Genomic DNA, 23535 nt, shown 5'->3' with positions numbered 1-23535 from the left:
AGTACAACGAACTCTCATATACTCCCAGCAACGGGTAACATTTTACCATCTTTGCTCTGTGTGTGTGTGTATTCATTTTGTTTCCAAGTAAATTACTGACATTATGCTCCTTCACCCCTAAATATTTCAACTGGCATCTCCAAAAAAGGAAGAAAGCTGAGGAGTATTCTACCTAAAATACAATGCCATAATCACACTTTTAGAAATGAATCATTCTCTAATGTTGCTGAATACTTGTCCTGTATCCAAATTTCCCCAGCCCTTCCCCAATTCCTTCTCCAGTCTTTCTGCTACATTTCATTTGAATTGGGCTGTAAGCTCTGAGAGGAATGGAATGTGTCCCCTCTGCTTTCTTCTCCACAGCACTCAGCTCATGGCAAGCCCTCAGTACCTATTTGTTAAAAGAAAGAACAACCTCTATGCCCCACTTCCTCCTGCTGAAAAGGGTCTTCAGCCAGCTCCACTCCCAGCCCAGCTGCCCCCTCCACACACACACACACACACACACACACACACACACACACACACACTCACCCCTTGGTAATGACGTAGCATCTTTTCGGTGCGCCAAGTCAGAAACCAGAGGGACATTCTAGATGCCTCTGTCGGTTGACCCCACACAGCTCTCACACTGTCTCCTGCCTAACCCATTCCTCTCTCCATTCTGGAGGCCAGGGCTGTGGTTCGGTCCTTCATCCTCCCTTGCCCAGCTCCCTGGGTCTTGACACCTCTGATGATCCAATGTACCCCTGTCCTGCCTCAGAGCTCACTTTTCCCAGGGCCCATTCAACGACCCGTCCCTTCCCGGCAGAGGACCCACAAAGGGCCTGAGCGTGATAGGTATTCACTAAATGATTGCTGAGTGGATAAAGAGAAATATCTCCTTCTTCCCTGGCCTAAGTTCACTGCAGCCCCAGTGCATCCCTGCGGTCCTATTCCCTGGGCCCCAGACTCCACCCCAGCCCAGCCCAGCCCAGCGCTGCTTGCAGATGGGTCCTGGACACAGCCTCGGCACACGGCTTCCAAACGGCTGCCAGACCCATTTGTCATTCTTCCGTCCCTAGGAAATTGTGCAAAGATGGGCAACGGCAGGCCCGCACTTTTTAAAGAAAATGATTAAAAATCTAAAACAGAAAAAGTCAGCTTAAAAATCAAGATCTTTCTATTTTGAAGTCTTCTTTAGGTCAAGTACCTCCTAGGGGATACAGGGTGAGATGATACAGCCCCTTCTGCCTCAAATAAGATTTTCAGAATGCAATTTTGCTTTTGCGTGCTTTTGCAAAGAAAGCTATTCCACTGCCCTGTCAGTACTGGGCTGGTGGAGTTACGCTAGGGGACGGGCAGAGGGTTCCAACAGAGATCCCTTCGGTACACGGAGCCCATCTGACGCTGGACCTGCCACCCCTGCCACCCGCCCCTGCTTTCCAACTGGAACGTTCAAACGAGGTGGGGGATTTTACCTTTTTACCTTCATAACATTCTGCTAAGAAGGAACTTCCTCCCAGCACAGAACAAAGGCCAGCAGTCAAAAGCTCTCAGAAACCTGGTGGTGAAGGCCCAGGGAAGTGACTGAAGTGGGTCAAAGCGGATCTCCGCTCCCCACTCCCCACTGGCTCCACCATCTACCCTGGGGGAGATCCTGAACCCGTCTAAGCTCCAGCTCCTCCTCCTTCAGCTAGACGAGGACACCGTCATCTTCCTCATAGGGTTCCTCATGAACATTAAATGGGGCATTGTAGGTGTAGCAGGTGGGAAGACTATTTGAATCTCAGTGTGTGCTGAAGACACAAGCCATCAGGGGACACATTCCAAGGGAGCTGTGACACCATCATGCAGGACTTGCAAAAGAAACCAGTTGCCTCTTACTGGACCATCCCCAGCCTGCAAAGGAGGGCTGGATTGAGGAAACAGTGGGAGCTAGAGGAGGGATTTTGGAGTGAACGATAGGTGTGCTCCAAGTCCCAACTGTCCACTCCCCACCTCCCAGGAGTGATCTGTATCCCCGCAGCTTGAGCATCTCTAAGGACTCATGTCTGCATCATGCCTTAGAAGCCCAAAGCGAAGACAGATGGAGCAGCCAGCTGGAGTGAGGGGGCCCGCAGGCTTTGGATTTGCCAGGGTAAAGAGGAGTTGAGTATTTCTGATTAGCCAGAGGTGTGCAACAGGTGACCTAGGGAGTTGTGTAGATCCTTCAGAAGAGGGCCACCCGGAGGAGTGAAACCCTTCCCCAGACAGAAGCTGACAGCACCTGGTCTGGCTGAATTGTGTGCCCCCCACCCCCAAACTCGTATGTTCAAGCCCTGACTCCCAGTACTTCCGAATGTAACTGTATTTGGAGATAGGGCTTTAAACGAGGTGATCGGGTTAAAATGAGGCATTTAGAGTGGACCCTCATTCAATCCAACTGGTGTCTTCATAAGAAGACGAGATTTGGACACACAGAGAGATATCAGGGATGCACACACGCTAAGGGAAGACCACGTGAAGAACAGGGAGAAAACAGACAACCCCAAGCCAATGAGAGAGGCCTCAGAAGACACCAAGCCTGCCAAAGCCTTGGATTTCCAGCCTCCAGAACTGTAAGGAAATTAGTCTCTGTTGTTTAAGACACCCAGTCTGTGGTCTTTGTTTCGGCCGCCCCTCCAAACTAGTAAGCACTGCTCAGACACTGGGGGATGGAAGAAGGAGTCTGAGGCAGCCAGCTTCGAGGGATCAGCAGTTTAGAAATCCCCAAAAATGAGGAAGGAGGGTGTTCTCTGAAGTAACTATAAAATTGTGCCAAGAGATAAAGAATCAGGTGTAAACACCCACCAGGCCCAGGCAGCCAACCACAGTATTACCCAAGTAAGAACTCCCTGCTCCTCTGCGTCCTCCTCTTTCCCCGTCTCCTGTCCCTGCCGGGGCTCAGAATCCTCAGTGAGCCCGATGGAAGCATAGGTGAGAAGCAGGAAACCCACCACAGACTCCCTTTCCCTGCTCCAGGCCCCAGCTGGAGGAGGGAGAGAGTCTGCACATGGAGCAACGTTTGAAGGTCTGAGTTATTCCACACACCTGATCGTAGCCATTACTGAACTGAGACAGTGTTGGAACTAGAGAGGTAGCCAGGAGAGGCATGGGCCTGCCCTAATTTTCATCCTGGGGCAGGGAAAGAAGGGGACACCACAGGAAAAAATTGAGGGGCGGTTATAGACCAAAGTAAAATTGGCTTCCTGAATGTCCCCCCATGGTCCTGTGTATGTGCCACACGTCCTCCTACATGGGTGGCAGCTCAGCCCAGTCTCTGGCCAACCAAGTAGGAGATGTCTTTGGGGAGCAATTATCATCGTTCCAAATTCCTTCTCTGCCACTGTCGGGCAGTTCCACCTTCATCAAGCAAGGCAAAAAGCTCACAACAGCAGACAAACCAATTCAGACCTTCTGCATTCCCCAGGCCAGCAATGTAAGTGTAGATTTTCTACAAAGCCAGGGACAGAATGCCACCCTCTACACCTCATGACCCGGAGGAGGTCACTTAACTCCAGCCCCGCCACAGGGCTGGGTAGGCTTTAGAGTCACACAGCACTCCGGAGAGACCTGAGCTCAAATCCTGCCTCTGCCACGTGACAGCTGTGGACCCTCGGAGAGTTACTTAACTTCCCTGCACTTCAGTTGCCTCCTCAATAAAATGGAGACCATAAAAGTATCCATCCAATGAGTTATTATGTGGAATAAATGAGGACATAGAGGCTAAACCCCGGGAACGTTGCCCGGCACAAAGCAAAGGACTCAGGACACATAGTTATCATTATACATCACTGCCTCTCAAGGTGAGACCTTGGAATGACCTTGATTTATTGTACAAAACATTATGTAAGAAGCCTATGATGAAAAGCACAGATTCTAGGACCAGACTGCCCGGGATCAAGCAAGAATGGAAAACACATTGTATAAGTGTTTGCTATAATTGCTATCGATACGGTAAGATACATAGAGTGATACATACCCAAATACAGTAAGTACAAGAAGAGCGTAATAATGGCAGCAGTGATTAAGGGAACAGTCATTTCCATCAATCCACATGGACCCTGAAGTTTCTTGTTACCCAAAGACATCAGAGGCACTGACTAAGGGTCAGAGAGGCAGAGTGTGTCCCTAATTGGGAGGCTGCTGAACTTGACCTCAGTTTCCTTTGTTTGCCAGCAGACAGTGACTCTCCAGCAAACAGGATATCTAGAAAACAGAAACCCATCCTCCTCGGGCTGGACGCTCAGCCTTTGCCTCTGGCCCCGCTCCCCGCCAACAGCTCTCAGCCTGTCTCCCATGTTACCTGGTCTGATTCCTTCCTCCAGGGCAGGTCCCACCTTGCAGGGGAGAGGTGAGGGGCCACCGCCTTCCAGCCTCCTGAGAAGGTGACATTTTGATGGGCCCTGCTGTCTCCGGGCCTAGCTCTCCATCAGTTCCCACTGACCCTGGGCCTGAGGACTGCCAGAGAAACAGATGGAAAAGATGAAAAGCTGGTACCTCCCGCAGGAAATAATTGTCTAGCTGATCCCAGAACTGAAAAACACAAGTATAACATTGGAGAAAGGAGCGCAAAGTGCCATTCAAGGCCATTGTTACTGCCTCCTCTCTGTGAATCAGGGAAACAAAGAGGCCCTGTGTGTGAGGACAATGCCGTGTGTTACCAGCCACTTCTGTGTTACTCCTGGGGACGGGAGGGTGAGAAACGAGGCCACATTGCCCTCCCAGCCTGATGCGCTCTGGACTTCACTAATCATAACCTCCAGGCTAGCCAGAGCCGGGGGAGGAAATTTGGACTCCCAGCTCATGGGGTTCTGAAATGGGGGGACAGGGGACACCCCCTTTGGAGGGACCAGCTGGGTACCTGCTAGTCTTCCAGGCATCACGAATTGACAAATGCCCCCTCTCCTCTCCCTCCCCTCTTCTCTTGCTACCTCTCTGAGACTTACCACAAGTTAGAGCTGGAAAGAATGGCAGACATCATCTCTCCAAACACGGGTGTCTTCCACTCCAGCCCTTGGCTTTAGTGAGGGGCACCCGGCCAGGACGAGTGCCTGGCTGTGTAGCATGCCAGCAGCAGTTACCAAGCCAGGTGAATCATTATGTGGCAGCCTCCACTGAACCCCCCCCCCCCAATGGACCAGGCACTCTATCATGAGCAAGCTCGCAAAATGACCTCATTTGCTCCTGCCTTCACATCCTTGGTCTGCCACTAATTACCCATGGATTATGAGTTCATTTTCCGGCCCTTCGTTTTCCCACTTGTAAACTGGGAATTTTCATGGGTCACTGTGAGGACTGAATGAACTTAAACATGCAAAGCTCTTAGAACCATGTTTGGGCCATATAAATCACTTAAGAAGCATGAATGGGAAATTAGATGTCCACCTGCAGCTTGCTTAGGCTCATGGTGAGACGAGATGCAGATAACCGGAAACCCAGGATCTCAAATACAAACTCGGCCTGGCCATCAACTATGGCCTCACTTTACCTCCTTAGGTCCCCGAGGGAAGCTGGGCACTAACGAATACCCTCCTGCAGGGATAAGGCAGGTGACATGGGGGGATGGCCAACTGTGACATAACAGGAAGCAGTGGGGAATTTGGAGAGCCTGTGCCTGTCTTCAGGGGGGCAGCCAGGACTCAGCTCCAGCCAACTGCTGCATGGTGGGAGCAGCATGGCTAGGCCCGTCAATTTTTAGAGAAAAGCCAGAAATCTGGATTTTTAGGTGGCATTTCCCCATTTTGAAATGCGGCATTAACTAAGACAAACGTTAGTACAAAGGGAACTCCAGATCATGCAGCTTGTGTTGCCTGATCTGGACATAGACAGCATGTCCAAGCCAGTATGCATCTGCCATTTTCAGGTCTTCTGTCCCTAATTTGCCTGCAGTCTTCCAATGAGCTGATCAGTCCACTTCAAAACCAGTCTTTGACTTAGAGCACGTGGTATAAGACCAAAACAGTGAAGCAGCCCCTTTCTCTGTGGACACCCGCCCTCACCTCCATCCCTGAAATGGGGGTGAGGAAAGGGGAAAGCAGGGAAATGAGGGGACTCTCCCAAAAGGACCATAGGCCCCTTGGCCTCATCCACTTCCTGCAGGCATTCTTCTGATAAAGAAGGCAGCCCAGACTTGGTGGTGGGACCCAAGGGCAGACTGGGCGCTTAAGCCCCCATAATCTCCATCAGTCACCTCAAACGAACATCGGTAGCCTAAATGACAACATGGGCTGGCTATGCAAAGTTCAACTCTGAGGCAAGCTTGCTCGCAACGAGACACCACCTCACACCTACCCACCTGACAGACGGATGATAACAAGTGTCGGTGAGGATGTGGGGAAATTGGAACCCTCAGACATTGCTGATGGGAAGGTAAATGGCGCAGCCACTCTGGGAAACAGTCTGGCAGCTCCTGAGAAAGTTAAACACAGAGCTACCCTGTGGCTCCTGGATATATACCCCAAGAGAAATGAAAATATCAATCAACACAAAAGCTTGTTCAAGAGTGTTTACAACAGCATTACTCATGACAGCCAGAAGGCAGAAATGACCCACGTATCCATCATCTGGTGAACAGATAAACATACAACCGAAATTACTCAGCCATCAAAAGAAATGACATCTTGGGGCGTCTGGGTGGCTCAGTAGTTAAGCGTCGGCCTTCGCTCAGGTCATGATCCCGGGGTCCTGGGATCGAGCCCCGCATCGGGCTCCCTGCTCAGTGGGAAGCCTGCTTCTCCCTCCCCCACTCCCCCTGCTCGTGCTCCTGCTCTTGTTAGTTCTGTCAACAAGTTAGTGTCAAATAAATAAATAAAATCTTAAAAAAAAAAAAAAAGGAATGATGTCCTGATACATGATACCCAACGTGGATGACCCTTGAAGACATCAGGTTAAGGGGAAAATATTGATGAAAACAACCGCATCTGATTCCATGTGTCTGCCATGTCCAGAACAGGTAAATTGAGAGGAGAAAGAGGAGATTCGTGGTGGCCTGGGGCTGGGGTGTGATGGAAAGAGAAGGGGGGAAGATAGCTAATGGGTATGGTTGTTCTTTTTGGTGGTATGTTCTTGCATTGTGGTGATGGTTACACAAATCTGTGAATATACTAAAATCCACTGAATTGTACACTTTAAGTGGGTAAATTGTATATGTGAATTACCTCTCTATAAAGCTATTAACAACTACAACAACAACAAAAGAACTCTCAAACTAAGATTTCTGCCCCTAATCACCTTCTATTTAAAAAGTCTGCATTCATGCTGCTCTCTTCACATCAGCCCCACTGGAGAAGACAGGACAAGTGTTCTAAAAAGATGATTTTCCTCACACAAGGGTGACTAGCGAGGCTGGTTTGCCCAGGACTGTCCCAGTGTTAGCCCTGCAAGTGTTGTGTCCCAGGAAATCCCTCCTTCTTGGACAAACCGAGATGGTCTATCAACCTAGTGGCAACCCTTTCTCATAGCACAGGAATGCTCTGCCCTTCAGAGCTGCCAATGGCTCAGATGGAGTCTCCAAATAAGTAACCCTTCTCTCTCTGGGGTATAAATCATCCTTGAGCTCCCCATAATCGTCAAAAGGTATTTTAATTGTTGTTTCCATTTTACAGATGAGGAGACTGAGGTTCAGAGAGATGAAGTAACTTGCCAGAAGCACACAGGAGCCAGGAATTGAACCTGAGTCTTTTTCCAAAGGTACCCCCTCCATTCGTTATCTTGTCTCTCATCACACCACTGGGCGGATTATCCAGGAACACCCTCAGATTGTTCTTGCCCCGTTGGGAAGGGAGTCAGACATCCAGACAGAAGAAGCATGAGTTTTCAGCTCATGGTCTTCAGCTACGGGAAGACAAGGAGACATATACAGCTGGGCAATTAACAGCTCAGACTCTGGAGCCCAACTGCTCGAGTTCGATTCTGGGCTCTGCCTACTTAGCTGTGTGACCTTGGACAAATTACTTAACTTCTCTGTATTCTCTGTACTTCGGTTTCCTCATATGTAAATGGGAAAAATAATAGTATTGTGTGTGTGTGTGTGTGTGTGTGTGTGTGTGTGTATCACATAGGATTATTATAGGAAGTAAGTAAATCAGTTAGTGTGAGAAGCTTAGAAAGGAGGGAAGGAGCCTGGCTCATGTCAAGTTTATTAAATAAATGAAAGTAAGCACAAATTCATAGACCCAGAATTGGAAAGAAATCAGATAAGGCCTAACAAAAACCAGGTAGTGGGACCAAATTATGGAAATAAATTCCGTTATTCTATTCTGTTCCTTTCTGTGAAAACATTTATGGTTTAGGAATTGCTGTAAGCTCCCCAGACCATAGACAAACCTTCAAATGTATCATGGTAGTGGCAGTCTGGGAAGCCCTACCCAAATGGGATGACATAGTGCAGGGTCACAGCCCTACCCATCACTGACTGGATCCTGGGGGATCCCCTCATAACCTACCTGCCCACAGGGCCAGGAGAGCTGAATAACCTCCCGGGGGCATCACCTATCACTCAGCTCTGCTCTCTGCAGTAGGTGTGATCGACATCAATTTACAGATGTGGAAACCAAGGCTCAGAGAAGTTTGAGAACTTGCTCAAGATACAGTTAATAACATGTAGAGTTGGGATTCAAACTTAGGTGGAAGTCTAAAGTCTCTATACTGTATTGCCTCCATGTATTTGTTATTATTGCTGTGGACAAATTACCAAACTTAATGGCTTAAAACAACAAACATTTATAATCATACAGTTCTTGAAGACCAGAAATCTGGGAGTGGCTTAGCTGGGTGGTTCTGGTTCTGAAAGTCTCATGAGGTGGTAGTCAAAGTGTTGGCCAAGGCTACCGTCATCTCAGAGCTCTGCGGAGGCTACTGAATCTGCTTCTAAACTCAGTAGTGAGGTTGTTGGCAGGCTTTAGTTTCTTGCTGGCTATTGGCCAGAGGCTTCATTCAGTTCTTTGCCACATGGACCTCTCCAGAGGGCTTCTCACAACATGACAGCTTACTTTCCCCAGAGCAAGAGATTCAAAAAAAAGGAGCAGACAAAAGAGAATACCCCAAAACTGCAGTCTTTTATAAATAATTCAGAAGTGACATACCATCACTTCTGCCACCTGATATTGGCCACACAGACCAATCCTGGTACAGTGTGGGAGGGGACTACATAAGGGTGTGAATACCACCTGCAGGTGCATTCCCCAAATCAGCCAGCCCACCCACACAGGTGAAGGAAAATCAGTTTTCCCGGTCTTGGTAAGTACAGCAGCCAAGCCAAGCCAATTTCCACCCGGGAAAACTATCCTACACCTGCGTCCTCCAGACTCCACTGTCCTAGAGTCCCCAGGCTGAGCTATCATCCAGCGATCGCGTCCTATGGACCCCTCCCCATGCCGCAGCACCAAAACCCGGGCAGCCATCGCCATCCCGAAGGACTACAGCCCCCAGCATGCCCTGCGGCGGCCTCGGAGCCACGTGACGATCTTCTCCGCGTGTCGCCGTCAGGTGACTTGGGGAAGATGGCCGCGTTGACAGCGGAGAATTTCGCGGCGCTCCAGAGCCTGCTGAAGGTAAATTGGAGGGGTGGGGACATCGTGAGGCGGGCCTTTGTCCCCAGGCCTTGAGACGGAATGGGAATTGGGACCAAATGGACCCTGATTTGGAGCCGTGACCCTGCTACTGCCTCTCTGGGTGACTGCGTCGTTGGGCCTTTCCGAGCTTTTAGAAAGCGGGCTCGAAATTAATACCGTCCTGACAGGATGGTGGGGGCACAGATAAGATAACGGACGTGAAGGTGCTGTACAGATGCCCCCTACTAAAGGGCTCTGGGGCTGGTGTTCAGGATTGGCGTGTTGAGGTGGTCAGTGCTAGATCCACGTTGCCAGTTCCCCATTTCCTCCCGCAGCCCCTCTTCGCTCCATGGTTGAGGAATCTCCCTCCTCTGCTTCCTTTCGGCCCCGTGAGTGAAGTGGGCGTTCTGTTTCCTGAGTCCCGGGTTTTCTGTACTTGCTTTGACCTGTGTAAAGGCCCAAACACTCTCCTGATAATCATTTGAAAGATTGTGAGGCTTCTTAAAACCAAATGAAACGATGGACTGGAATTACTTGTTTAATTTCTGATTTCCCTTATGGAAGAAGGGGCGGCTTTATCTTCCTTTGTAGACGTGATGCGTCTATTTGCCTGTTTTCTGCCTTTCTTGCAGAATGTAAGATCCAGTTGGGACTTTTCTTTTTTTGGTTTTAACTCCAGATGAAAAGGTTTGAGTTCATAACACTAAGCAATTCATGGCACGGCATCATCATTGATTGCTTCGTGCAGTGGTCCCTCCTTTGTTTTAACAATCCCAGCCGTGTTCACTTGTATTCTCCATCCCTAAAAGCAGCTACTCTATGATATTCACAAATGTATCCCCAACAAGTGTGTCTCAACTTGTGGCACATAGCATGTGCTCAGTACATAGCTGTTATGTGAATTAATGAATGAAGTAACAAAGCTGAGATTGGAAACCTATGGCTCTCAGCTCACAGCCCTGGGCCTTTCCACCCTCATCCGTTCTGCCCACTCCCCACCCAATGCCTGCCTATTCATGGTATGGACTTTTTTAATACTTTAAAAAAGTATTATTAATGTGTAACACATAAAAGCACAGAAATCATAAATGCACAGCTCAATGATTTATTACATACCCATGTAACTAACCATCACTATGGTCAAAACCAAAATATTACCAGTACTGCGGAAGTCTCTCTATTGTTCCTTTGTTACTTCCCTCATTCATCCCAGTAGTAACCACTATCCTTGCTTTTAAAATCAATTTAATATTGCCCATGTTTGAACTTCACATGAATGGAATAATACAGCATATACTTTTTTTATTCCAGGCTTTTTTTGCTTGCTATTATGTAGCAATAGTTAATTCATTCTCATTCCTATTCTATGTATTTTCTTTTTTTAAAAAAATTACTTAGGGGTGCTCAGTCAGTTAAGTATCTGTCTTCAGCTCAGGTCGTGATCTTGGGGTCCTGGGATCAAGCCCTGCATCAGGCTCCCTGCTCAGCAGGGAGTCTGCTTCTGCCTCTCCCCCCACTCTTGCTGTCTCTCTCTCTCTTTCTCGGTTTCTCTCAAATAAATAAATAAAATATTGAAAAAATTACTTAAAGTTTTTATTTTGAGGTAATCATAGATTTACATACAGTTGTAAAAAGTAATACAGAAAGGTCCCATTTACCCTTTACCCAGTTCCCCCCATAGAAGCATCTTGCAAAACTATAGTATGATATCCCAACCAGGATATTGACTTTGATACACTCAAGATACAGAACGTTGCCATCACTACAGGATCCTTCCTTTTGCCCTTTTATATCCACATCCACCTCCCCTCTGCCCTCACCCTCTCCTTACCCTCTGGGGGGTGGGGGGCTGGTGAGAAGAGGTAGAGGGAGAGAGAGAGAGAATCACAAGCAGGGTCCATGAGTGCAGAGCCTGGCATGGGGCTCAATCCCATGACCCCAAGATCACGGCCTGAGCTGAAATCAAGAGTCCAATGCCCAACTGACTGAGCCACCCTGGAGCCCCTCTACATTTCCCTTTTTAATAAGGACACTGGTCCTATCGGAATAGGGTCCACCCTATGACTTCATCTTAACTAATTACATCTGCAACAATTCTATTTCTAAATGAGATCACATTTTGAGGTACTGGGAATTGGGACTTTAATATATGAATTTTAGGGGGACACCATTCAACTCATTACAGGAGCTTTTGCAGAGCAAAAGTTTTAATTTTGATGAAGTACAATTTACTAACAATTTTTCCTTTTATGAATTGTACTTTTGGTGTCATGTCTAAGAGCTCTTTGCCAAGCCATAGATCTCCAAATTTTCTCCTCTTTTTTCTAAAAGTTGTATAGTTTACATTTACATTACATTTTACATTTAAGTACATGATACAATTTTGTATAATGCATGTAAGACAGTTTGAGGGGTTCTTTTTTTTTTTTTTTTGCCTGTGAATGTCCAGTTGTTCCAGAACCATTTGTTGAAAATGCTGTCTTTCCTCCATTGAATTGCTTTTGTAACTTTGTCAAGAATCAGTTGGGCAAATTTATGTGGGTCTATTTCAGGATTCTTCGTTTTGTCCCATTGATCTATTTGTTTATTCCTCTGATAATACCTCACAGTCTTGAGGACTGTAGCTATGTAATAAGTCTTGAAATCAGATTGGCTGATTTCTCCTACTTCATTCTTTATCAGAATTGTTTTAGCTATTCTAGTTTCTTTGCTTCCTATATAATTTTAGAATGATTTTGTCTATGTTTAAAAAAACCTGCTGAGATTTTTATAGGAGTTGTGTTAAACTTGTATATCAATTAGGGGAGAATTGACATCTTTAGTGTGTTGACTCTTCCAATCCATGATGTATCTCCCCATTTATTTAGATCTTTGATTTCTTTCATCTATGTTGTGTAATTTTTTAGCGTACAAGTCCTGTACATGTTTTGCTAGATTTATACCATAGTATTTTTCTTTTTTTGAGCAATTGCAAATGATACTATATTTTAATTTTTTTTAAAGATTTTATTTATTTGACAGAGAAAGACATAGCGAGAGAGGGCACACAAGCAGGGGGAGTGGGAGAGGGAGAAGCAGGCTTCCTGCAGAGCCGGGAGCCTGATGCGGGGCTCAATCCCAGGACCCTGGGATCATGACCTGAGCTGAAGGCAGACGCCCAACGACTGAGCCACCCAGGCGCCCCTATATTTTAATTTTTATTTATTCTTTTAAAGTTTATTTATTTTGGGGGCACCTGGGTGTCTCAGTTGGTTGAGTGTCCTACTACTCTTGGTTTTGGTTTGGATTATGATCTCATGGTTGCCGAATGGAGCCGTACATCGGGCTCCACGCTCAGCAGGGAGTCTGCTTGTCCCTCTCCTGCTTGTGAGTTCCCCTGTGCGTGCTGTCTCTCTCTCAAATAAATAAATAAAATCTTTTTTAAAAGTTTATTAATTTTTTAGTAATCTCTACACCCAATATGGGGTTCGAATTCACAATCCTGAGATCAAGAGTTGCATGCTCTTCAGACTGAGGTAGCCAGGTGCCCCTGACAAATGTATTTTTAATTCCAGTGTTTACATGTTCATTCCTAGTATATAGAAATACAACTTAATTTTTATATGTATCTCATATCTGCAAACATGGTGAACTCACTTATTCTAGTAGTTTTTTTGTACATTCCTTGAGACTTTCTGTGTAGACAATCATGTTATCTGCAAATAAGGACAGCTTTTGTTTCTACCTTCCTGATCTGTATATATTTTATTCCTTTTTCTTAACTTATTTCAGTGGCTAGAATTTTCAGCACTATGTTGAATAAGAGTGGTAACAGCAGACAATCTTGCCTCGTTCCTAACTTTAGATTTTCACTATGAAGTAAAATGCTATCTCTAGGTTTTTTGTAGATGCTGTATATAAAATTATGGAAGGTCCCATCTATTCCTAATTTTATGAGAGTTTTCATCAAGAACGGATGTTGAATTTTGTCAACTGCTTTTTCTGCATTGATCGATATCATGTGATTTTCTTCTTGAGCCTGTTAATATGGTAGATTACATAGGTTTGTTTGTTTGTTTGTTTTAAATACTGAACCAGCCTCACGTCCCTGGAGTAAATCCCACCTGCTTATAGTGAATAATTCTTCTTATATGTTGCTGAACTCTATTTGCTAATGTTTTTTAAAGGGCTTTTGCACCTATTTTTATGAGGGATATTGGACTACAGTTGTTTTTTTTTATGTTTTTATACAGTCTTTGTCTGCCTTTGATGTTAGGGTAATACTAGCTTTATGAAATGAATTGGAAAGTGTTCCATCATTTTTTGTTTCCTAAAAAAGATTGTGTAGAATTAGTTAATTCTTTCATTAAACGTTTGTTAGAATTCTCCAGCAAAAGCATCTGGGCCTGGAGATTTCTTTTTGGGGAGTTTTAAATTATGAATTCAATTTCCTTAATCATTATAGGGCTATTCAAATTATCAGTTGCATATTGGGGGAACTGTGGTAGTTTGTGTTTTTTGAGGAATTTATCTATTTTGTCCAAGCTGCCAAATTTATGTGTATAGAGTTGTTTGTGGTTATTCTTATTTTCCTTTTGAAATCTTTAGGGTCTGTAGTGATATGCCCTGTTTCATTCCTGATATTGGTTATTTGTGTCTCCTCTCTGCTTAACTTTGCCAGTCTTACTAAAAGTTTGTCAATTTCATTGATATTTTCAAAGAACTAGTTCTTTGTTTCATTGATTTCTCTCTCTCTTTTTTTTCCCCCCTATCTTCAATTTCATTGGTTTCTGCTCTTTGTTGTTTCCTTCCTTCTTCCTTTGGGTTTATTATATAGCTTTTCTTTTTCTATGTTCTTGAGGTGGGAATTTAGATTATTGATTTGAGAACTTTTGTCTTTTCTAATATATGTGTTTTATGCTGTAAATTTCCCTGTCAACACTGTCATGGCTGTGTCCCAAAAATTTTGTGGGTTTTTTTTCATTTTTATGTATTTAGTATAATTTTTATAGTATAATTTTTAAAATTTCCCTTGAGGCTCCTCTTTGATCTGTGGATTATTTAGAAGTGTGTTTAAGTTTCCAAGTGTTTGGATATTTTCTTGTCATCTCTCTGTGGGTGATTTCTAGTTTGATTCCATTGTGGTCACCAAAAACACACTCAATATGATTTCAGTTCTTTCAAATTTGTTGAGGTTTGTTTTATGGCTCAGAATATCATCTATCTTGGTATATGTTCAGTGGGCACTTGAAAAGAATGTGTATTCTGTTGCTACTGGGTTGTGTTCCATAAGCGTTGATTAGATTGATCAATGCTGTTGTTGAAATCTTCTGTGTTCTTGTCGAATATCTGTCTAGTTGTTCTATCAGTTGTTGAAGGACAGTGTTGAAGTCTCCAAGTATGTTTGTGGGCTTGTCTGTCTCTTCTTTCAGTTCTGTCTCTTTTTTACCTCTCATGTTTTCTAGCTCTCTTGCTGGGTGCATACATAGTTAGGATGTCTCCTTAGGAGATAGAACCTTTCATCGTTATATAATGTCCCTTTCTGCTTCTGGTAATATGCTGTGAAGTCTATGTTGTCTGATATTATTGTAGCCACTCTTGATTTTATTTCATTAATATTTGCATGACATATCTTTTTCCATCCTTTTACTTTTGTCTCTATCATTATATTTGAAGAGTGTTTCTTATAGGCAGCATTTAATTGAGTCATATTTGCAGCTCATATTTAATTTCCCACTTACAGCTTATGTAATTATTGAATATTAGAGCTTAAGTCTGCCATTTAATTTTTTTTATTTGCTCTTTTATGTTTTTGTTTCTTTTTACTTTTTCTTGCCTTCCTGTGGGTTATTTGAACATATTTTTGGAATTCCCTTTTGATTTATCTGTAGCATTTTAAAATGCATTTCTTTTTATAATGTTTTTAGTGGTTGCTCTAGTTATTACATTTATATATGTAACATCACAATCTATCAGTGTCATCATTTTACCAGTTAGAGCGAAGTATAGAAACCTTACTTCCCTTTATGTCCCTTCCCTCATTTGTAATATAATTGTCTTAAATATTTACTCTACATACATTTAGAGCCGCATTGGACAGTGGTATAATTTTTGCTTCATCCTTTAAACAGAATTTAGAAATTCAAGAGAAAGAAAGTCTATTGTATTTACCCATATTTTTGCTTGTTGTGTTCTGTCTTTCTTCCTGATGTTCCAAGGTTCCTTTTATTGTTTCCTTTCTGTTAAGAGAACGTCTTTTGTCTTGTGACATATTTTCATAGTGTTCTTTCATCTGAGAATGTCTTGATTTCTTCTTCATTTTCTGAAGGATATTTTTTGCTGGGTGTAGGATTCTTGGTTGACAGTTCTTTTCTTCCAACACCAGAGAAATATTGTGCCATTTCCTTCTTGCTTCCATGAGTTCTGATTCGAAATCTGCTATTATTCTAATGATCCCTTATAGATAAGATATTGTTTCTCTCTCACTACTTTCAAGATTTTTTTCTTTGCCTTTAGTTTCCTGGAGTTTAATTGTGGTGTGTCTTGGTATGGATTTCTTTGGATTTATCCTGTTGAGAATATGCTTAGGTTCTTGAATGCATACAGTTATGTCTGTAGCTAAACTTGGAAAGTTTTCAGCCGTTATTTCTTTAAGTACTTCTTCAGCCTTGCCCTCTTTTATCCTCCCTTTCTAGGACTCCAATGACATGAATGTTAGATTCTTTGGTATAGTCCCACAGATCCCCGAGGCTCTGTTCATTATTTTCAGTCTGTTTTCTGTGTGCAAACTGGGTGATTTCTAGTGGCTCTGTCTTCCAGTTTACTGATTCTTTCCTCTGTCCCTTTCATTCTGGTGCTGAGCCCATCTACCGAACTTTTTAATTTGGGTTATTGTATTTTTCAGTTCTAAAATTTCCATTTTGTTCTTCTTTGTATCTTCTGTTCCTTTGTTGGGACTTTCTGGTTTTTTTATTTGTTTCAAACATGTTTGTATTTAGGTGTTGAAGCATTTTTGCCATGGCTGCTTTAAAATCTTTGTCCAGTAATTTTAACATCTGTTATCTCGATGTTGGCATCTAATGATTGTCTTTTTTCATTCAGTTTGAGATCATTCTGGCTCTTGGTATGCTGAATGATTTTCAGTTGAAACCTGGGCATTCTTGTGTTATCGTCTGAGATTCTGGAGGGTTTCTGCCTCATTACTACCAGATGGCGATGAAAGTCCAGGTTCTGCCCTTGGTTCCTACTGACATGCAAAAGTGGGGGTTCCTCATTACTACTGGGCAGGGGTGGAAGTTCTGGCCCCCATGTAGTTACTATTAATACCAAGGGGTGGTGGGCCTAGCTGCCCGTCGGTGGGGATGAGGTCTCAGCTCCCTCCTTAGCCTTCTCTGATACCACCCGGGTGGGGTGTTGGGATACCTCGTTGTAGCCCCAAAAGGGTGGAAGTCCGCATTCCCCACTCAGCCTTTGCTAACATAGGTGGGAGTGGGGCTACAGGTTTTTCTGTGGTGTTTGGCTCCGTAGAGCAGTTCTCACGTAACAGTTTTCTGTCTTGCTAAGCTTTCTTGGTCCTTTGGCTAGAGAGAGCAGGTATTTGTCGGGAGTTGTTTGTTTTGTTTCTGTGTACCCATTGGCGTTCTGGGTTGCCCTGTTCTTTAGCTCGAAGTCCGGGATATATGAACAACAAGAAAATCCAGGAGACTCAGCACCATGTCATTTCTTGGGCTGGAGGGGGAGGCCCACAGCAGGTCTGTCTTCTCCCCATTGCGTCTCAGAGTGGTCTTACGTTTGTTTTCCACATAGTGCCCAGCGCTTTCAGTTGTGCTGAGAAGGGAAAATAAGACAAACGACATCTATTTCACTGCCCTGGAAATGCAGATGTCCTGTGCACCTTTAAATCTTGAGTCTCAAAGGTATCACACCATGACTGAGACAGTACCATGTTCTGAAACATGTATTTTCAGAGTCTGAGTGTTTTTTTTCTCCCCCTCTGTGAATTAATTCATAGGCCTCCTCAAAAGATGTTGTCAGACAGCTGTGCCAAGAGAGCTTCTCCAGCTCAGCCCTTGGCTCAGAACGGCTCTTGGATATTACGTGTTCCAGCTTGTCTGTGACCCCGGAGGAAGCGGAGCAAGTAAGTGTGGTCAGAAGTGACCTTTGGCCACTGGCTTCTCAGCTCATTAGTCTCTTTCTTAACTTTCCAATCATTGCCACATTTCAAGGAAATTTTTCCCCTGAAATGTCTGTTGACATTGTAACAAACTTAAAATAGATTTTTGTTTCAATGCTAGTGAACTTAAAAGCTATTGTCTTTGAACCTTCACTTCCTTATGATAAATGAGGCAAGGATGGGTGAACTATACCAAGAATCAGAGGTCCCATCCATTTCCTTTTCAGACTTGTTCCCTAGACAGTGTGGACAAAAGCCAACCTTTCTGCGATTTTCTTGCCCTCTAACTTGCCGCTGCTGATAGATTGTCAGCCAGATAGCTTAGACAGACTTCTTTGGGGGCACTGGGTAGAAGCTCTGAGGCCTGAGTCTGATTCAGGGGACATGCTGCTGGACCCCACCTGACCTCAGCTGGTGGCCAAGAGGAAGAGTGAGGTGACTCAGTTTATGCAGTACTCACAGCCTTCTCTTTTTAGGGCAAATATGTTTCTAAAATAGGAGTTCATTCAAACAGGCCTGCGTTATTATTATTATTACTATTTTTAAACCAGAGCTCGGTTCATTGAAATCAGCTGTAGAACAGTAAAAGGCAGCATCCAGATTATGGAAGTGAGTTGAAGATTTAGTTTGGCTTCCCCAAAAGTAGACCCTGAGGCTAAGAGTGGTTGCAAGTAATTACCTGGGGAGCTGAGTCTAGAAAGCGCAAAGGAGGGAGTAGGGACAGTCGAACAGGGAGGAGAGACAAAGCCAAGAAAGAATGTGTTGATGACCGGGCACCGCTGTGGGCAGCGGGGCTCAAACTTGGGATCCTGTAAGAAACCCTGGGGAACACACCGCAGAACTGTCACCCTGGAGGGCAGGGAGGCTGGGACCTCACCCCTCATCAGTGGAGGGGTGACATCCCCTCGCCTCTCACCTTGTGCCTCTGCAGCTGAGCGGCCTCCCAGGGCATCAGAGGAAGCCCTAAAGCAGTTCCCTCCAGAGAGTCGTGGTAGTTTCAGCTGAGCATTGTTGCCTTCACAAGCTGGCCGCGGGCCATCCTTGGCTACTGTCTGTCGGAAGGACGTAGGGTGGGCAGGGCAGTGCCAGGCCCTCCTCCTCCCCAGGGCAGTCAGCACGGCTCCCCCGGGATCCGTTTGTTTTCTTCGCCCTCCTCGGGGACAGCCTAGGGGCAAGGACACCCTGGATTTAGAGCCCCGACCCCGCCGAGCCAGTACCTCTGGTGGCAGGTCCGTGAGCTCAGCTTCGGGCTCTGGCAGGTGGCATGCGGCCCCGCTCAGGGGAGCCGCCCCCGGCTCTGGGCCCCCGGGGGTTCGTGCAGAACCCCCAGTCCAGGCGCAGTGGCCAGTGCAGCGTTGCCTAGTAACACAGCTGACTTTTCACTTCCCTCGTGTTCCCAGGGAACAGGCTAGAAAGTGAACTGAAGGTTAGATTCTGTGCACAAGGAAAGGGGATTTATTAACCCTTTGCTCCCAAGCAGAAGTTTCTGGCACGTTGACAGGTTCCTGTGTCAGGCAGCTACCCCTATCTTCTAAAGCAACAGGTGAACTTAGAGGTGGGCCGGGGCACGTGGGCATCAGCATCTGGGACCGAGGCCTCAGGACCCATGGGACTGCTGGGACGACGTGGCGGCGCGCGGCAGGCCGTGTCCCCCGCCGCGGGGGGAGAGAGCCCTGCCCCCCGCCCTGCTTCTCACCGCGGGCCTGTCCTGCAGCTGCTCCAGGCTCTGCACCGCCTCACCAGGCTGGCGGTGTTCCGTGACCTGTCCTCTGCTGAGGCGATCCTGGCTCTCTTCCCTGAAAATTTCCACCAGAACCTCAAAAACCTACTGACGAAAATCATCCTAGAACACGTGTAAGTGCTCATTTCTTGAGAGTTGCTTGTAATGCTCACATAATGATATTTTAGGTCAATAAATACTTTCAGTGTCCTTTTTAGTGGCTAAATATATTCTTTATATGGAGACATTACATAACATTTAGTTAAGAAATTCCCTGCTGTTAGATGTTTAGGCTATTGGCAGTTTTCACTTCAGTTTACTGTGGAAAGGTTGCTCACATGCTTAATTATCTGCTTACTGGTTAAAGACGAGAGTGAGGCTTCTGCTTTCTGTTCTCAAGTTGACCATCAGAAAGATGGCACCAGCTGGTTCCAGGAGGAGGACGTGCGCGTGCCCCTCCCCCCACACCTTCACTGGCCCTGCGGGAGTCGTTTCACATTTTCCCCCAGTTCACAAATGGCAAATGCACCTCACTTCAGTTTATTTATCTTTGATACTATGATGTCAGATATCTTTTTCATATGTTTAATTGGTCATTTTTGTTTCTTTTGTGAATTAGCTAGATATTTTCTTGGAAAATCCTTTGAATACATACAATTTAAGCAGAACTGATTAGCTACTGGTCAGCAGCAGGCTTGACCAGAATTCTCGGGCAGTAATAAGAGATGATCCCTGCTTGTCAAGGATTTTATTGTTTATTTAGAAACTTCTCTCACACGTGACCACATTTTATCCTGCCTCTGCTTAGCATCTCACTGTGACGCTCTTTGCTGTAGCATTAGATGGGTCTATTTGGGTGTGTTTTGCATAAAAGGCAGTACTTTGTGGAGTAGATGCTCAATAAAAGAGAATTGGTTGACTTTTCCTGCTTCATCTCTGAGAACGGTAACACAATAAAAACACAATGCATTAAGCCTCTTCTTTCTTTTTGCTCCCTAAGCTATGAAAACTAACAGCGCTTATGGCCTTAACATCACTGAGCTATGTAGAACAAACAAGAAAGTGCTTCTGCCACACAGTGGACGTTTCTGTGGTCCTTTCCTGTCAGGGAGTGATGATAGGCTCGAGGATTCCAGAAGGGGTAGAGGCCCAGGTCCACAGGCCTCTCTCATGATCAATTCTCATCCCTTTTCCATTCTTTTTTCCTCATCTTTCCCTCTTAAACAGCTCTACTTGGCGAACGGAAGCCCAGGCACATCAGAGTGAGTACCAAGGACCCGCCTTCCTCCCTACCCTTCCTTCCTGGCCCCGGCTCGAACTCTGCCAGGCGGCCAGACTTTGTAACCGAAACTCAATGTGCATTAACCTCATCCCAAATTCGTCTCTCATTTTGTGCCGGCATCTGGAGGCCCGTGTGTGCAGGCAGAAGCCTGGCCGTGCGCCCACCATGAATCAGTGCCAAGTGCAGGTGGCATGGAGCGTGGTGAGGAAGGCCCCTGACTTCGTCTCCCTCGGAGACTTGTCCTGTGGCTCAGAAGCATGACCAGCCCTCCGGGCTGCCTGTCCCAGAGTAAGGGCTTGGTGAGGTGAGCGGCAGGGGCTCTGAGCTGGCCCGTCTCCTTCACAGTCTCTCTGCCGCGCCTGGTCGACCTGGACTGGAGAGTGGACATCAAGACCTCCTCCGACAGCATCAGCCGCATGGCCGTCCCCACCTGCCTGCTGCAGATGAAGGTGCGTCCACTGCCAGGCCCGTGAGAAGGAAAGAAGGGGCCGCAATGACGCGGCACCCCCGCGCGCCGTCGAAAATACCAGTCTCCAAAGCTCTGGGACCTCTGACCCCATAGAAAAAAATTTGGCACCTCCCAGGTGCGGTCTCTGTTTGTCAAGTACATGGTCACTACTGTACTAACATGTTACAGACATAATAAATCATACACCGGAAGTAGAACTTTTAAAAGGATAAGACAAACACAAAACACAAGTTTTAAAAAGGGTTTGCTGCTCCCTGAAGTTTACCTTCTACACTAACGGGAAAGTTTAGCTTTCACGGTGCGGGCGTGCCGTCAGATTCCAGACTGCCTTCGCGGTAATCTTGGTGTCCCTGGGGCAGCTGCTTGTCCGGGTGACTGTGCCGCCACAGTTTGTGACGCGGCTGAGCCGGAGCTCCCGTGCCGGCTGGGGACGCGCCCGTCCGTTTCCTTGCTCGCCCACTCTGGCCTCCCCGGTGTTACCTTCAGCCTACACATCTTTTCAGGGATCTTTTTAAACCACATTGTCTATGGTGAGGGCTTGTTTAGTGATGCCGTATTTACGTAGCCACATACCCAGAAACTCAGCACCTGTAAGAAGATGAAAAAGTAAGGGTGCCTCTAACAAGTTTTTAAACTCTAGTAGAGTTGACTTTTGTTTTTAAAGAAACAAATATAACTAGGAGCTGTAGTGTCTTCTCTGCGTCCCGGTGGATCCTCAGTAGCCCTAGAGCCCCCTCCGTCAAGTACCCATACGGGCCCCTGCAGTATCTCCTCACTCGGATGCTGAGAGTCGGGTCCGAGGGGTGAGTGAGCCTTGGCTTCTCCCGTACCCACCCTGAGCACTGCTCCCCCAAGCCTCTGGGAATCTCCTTCCGTCTCCTCATTTGCTAAATGACGCCAGGGCTAGGACTCTGTGTAGCTCTGAGCAAAAAGCCTGTCTTCAGAGGTTCACCGGAACGGGGGACGGCTCCCAGCTCCAGGGCTCACCTCCAGGACGGTGGGAAGAGGGACGGCTCTGACGTTTGGGCCCTGTTCTCTTTTCAGATCCAAGAAGATCCTAGCCTGTGTGGAGACAAACCCTCCATCTCAGCGGTCACTGTGGAGCTGAGTAAGGAAACTCTGGACACTATGCTAGACGGCCTGGGCCGCATCCGCGACCAGCTCTCCGCCGTGGCCAACAAATGACCCCAGCCGGCTGCCGGGCCCACGGCCGGGCCCCAGCTGCCGGCCAGCGGTGTGCACCTCCCAGCCCCCGGGTCGCCCCTGTGCAGCAGCTGCGGCCGCCGGCAGGGTCGGCAGGCAGGCCGGGGGGGACGGCAATGGGGCTGCCGTCCGGAAGGCACAGCTGCACCGGGAGGAAGCGGCCCTGGCCCCGCGCTGTTCTCCTCCCTCGTCATCTTTCGTCCTTCTGAAGCTGGTGAGCAGAAGCCCCCATCTCTGGAAGACGTCCTCACCACTGTGGCAGTGTGAGGGGGCGTCCGCACCGTCAGGTGCCTCTGTGTGGCTGCCTGGAAGATTCAGGCCCACGTTGTGGAGCTCATCTAGGAAGTTCCTTTCCAGCACTGGGTCTGATTGGCCCGTTTCCAGCCCTGGAGCACAGGGAGGGAATCACGGGGCTGAGGCCAGCAGTTGGCGCTTCTCCGTCACAGAAGCCGGCCAGGGCCTGTAGAGCCCTGGGGCCCCCCGCCGGCCCAAGTCCAGAGCCTTCCTGAGCCCCTCAACCCTGCGGGCCCTCCTTCCAGCGTAGGGAGTCTGGAATGGGTGCTAACTTCCTCCTTCCTGAAGCCACAGGGCCCGTCCTTGATATAATGCCAGGGGAAACAAGTGGGAGTGATGGAAATAAATAATCATTCTAAAAACTTCATGACTCCAGTCACGTTTTTCGAAGCTTCTGTCCTTAACCTGAGTTGTTGCTTTGCGCCAGCGCCGCCTCTCATTGGGAAAGGTGACCCCAGCTTCTCATTGCCCACTGAGCTCGTGAGCACCATGTGGCCTGAAAGCAGGCTTGTGGGCCTCGCCGCCGTCCAGGCGTTCGTCTGTCATGTGGAGCCGGAGAAAGCTAGGCTGACAGGCAGTGAGTGCTTGTCACGGGGGCTGCAGGGACAGTGCTCCGCAGAGCTGAGCGTCCCTGTCACGTGCGCGCTGCCTCATGGTCCACGTCACCCCAGGGCCACGGCGCGCAGCCGGCCGGCCGCGCTTGTCTTGGCGGCTCTGGGCGGTGTGTGTGGACGAGGGGACGGTGGGCGGAGGAGGCAGAGCCCTGGGGCCAGAGGATGGGCTCCAGTCGGGCTGCCAGGGCTGGAAGCCAGCTCTGCCTCTCAGTGGTGAGGGGCTGGACCCTGCCTCTCAATTCTCCCC

At 46.9% G+C, this 23535-nt stretch overlaps 2 protein-coding genes across 2 annotated transcripts in view; one reads left to right on the top strand and one right to left on the bottom strand.

Moving 5' to 3' along the window:
- The window catches only part of PRR5L (proline rich 5 like), a 142827-nt gene extending 138298 nt beyond the window's left edge, over window positions 1-4529 (bottom strand). The window contains exon 1 of the mRNA XM_032413917.1: window positions 4307-4529. The gene's annotated coding sequence lies outside the window, so the exon portion shown is untranslated. The remainder of the gene's footprint in view (window positions 1-4306) is intronic.
- A 4957-nt stretch (window positions 4530-9486) lies between these two features.
- Window positions 9487-23034, top strand: COMMD9 (COMM domain containing 9). Its single transcript, XM_032414896.1, has 6 exons — window positions 9487-9554; window positions 17545-17670; window positions 19421-19560; window positions 20654-20688; window positions 21054-21157; window positions 22222-23034. The coding sequence occupies exons 1-6, from the start codon at window positions 9504-9506 to the stop codon at window positions 22360-22362; spliced, it is 597 nt and encodes a 198-aa protein (XP_032270787.1). The 5' UTR covers window positions 9487-9503; the 3' UTR covers window positions 22363-23034.
- The last annotated feature ends 501 nt before the right edge of the window (window positions 23035-23535 follow it).

Source organism: Phoca vitulina, unplaced genomic scaffold (assembly GCF_004348235.1).
Source record: "Phoca vitulina isolate PV1807 unplaced genomic scaffold, GSC_HSeal_1.0 scaffold16, whole genome shotgun sequence".
Lineage (NCBI taxonomy): Eukaryota > Metazoa > Chordata > Mammalia > Carnivora > Phocidae > Phoca > Phoca vitulina.
The sequence above is the reverse complement of the archived record's forward strand: the minus strand, read 5'-3'. Positions and strand labels throughout refer to the sequence as shown.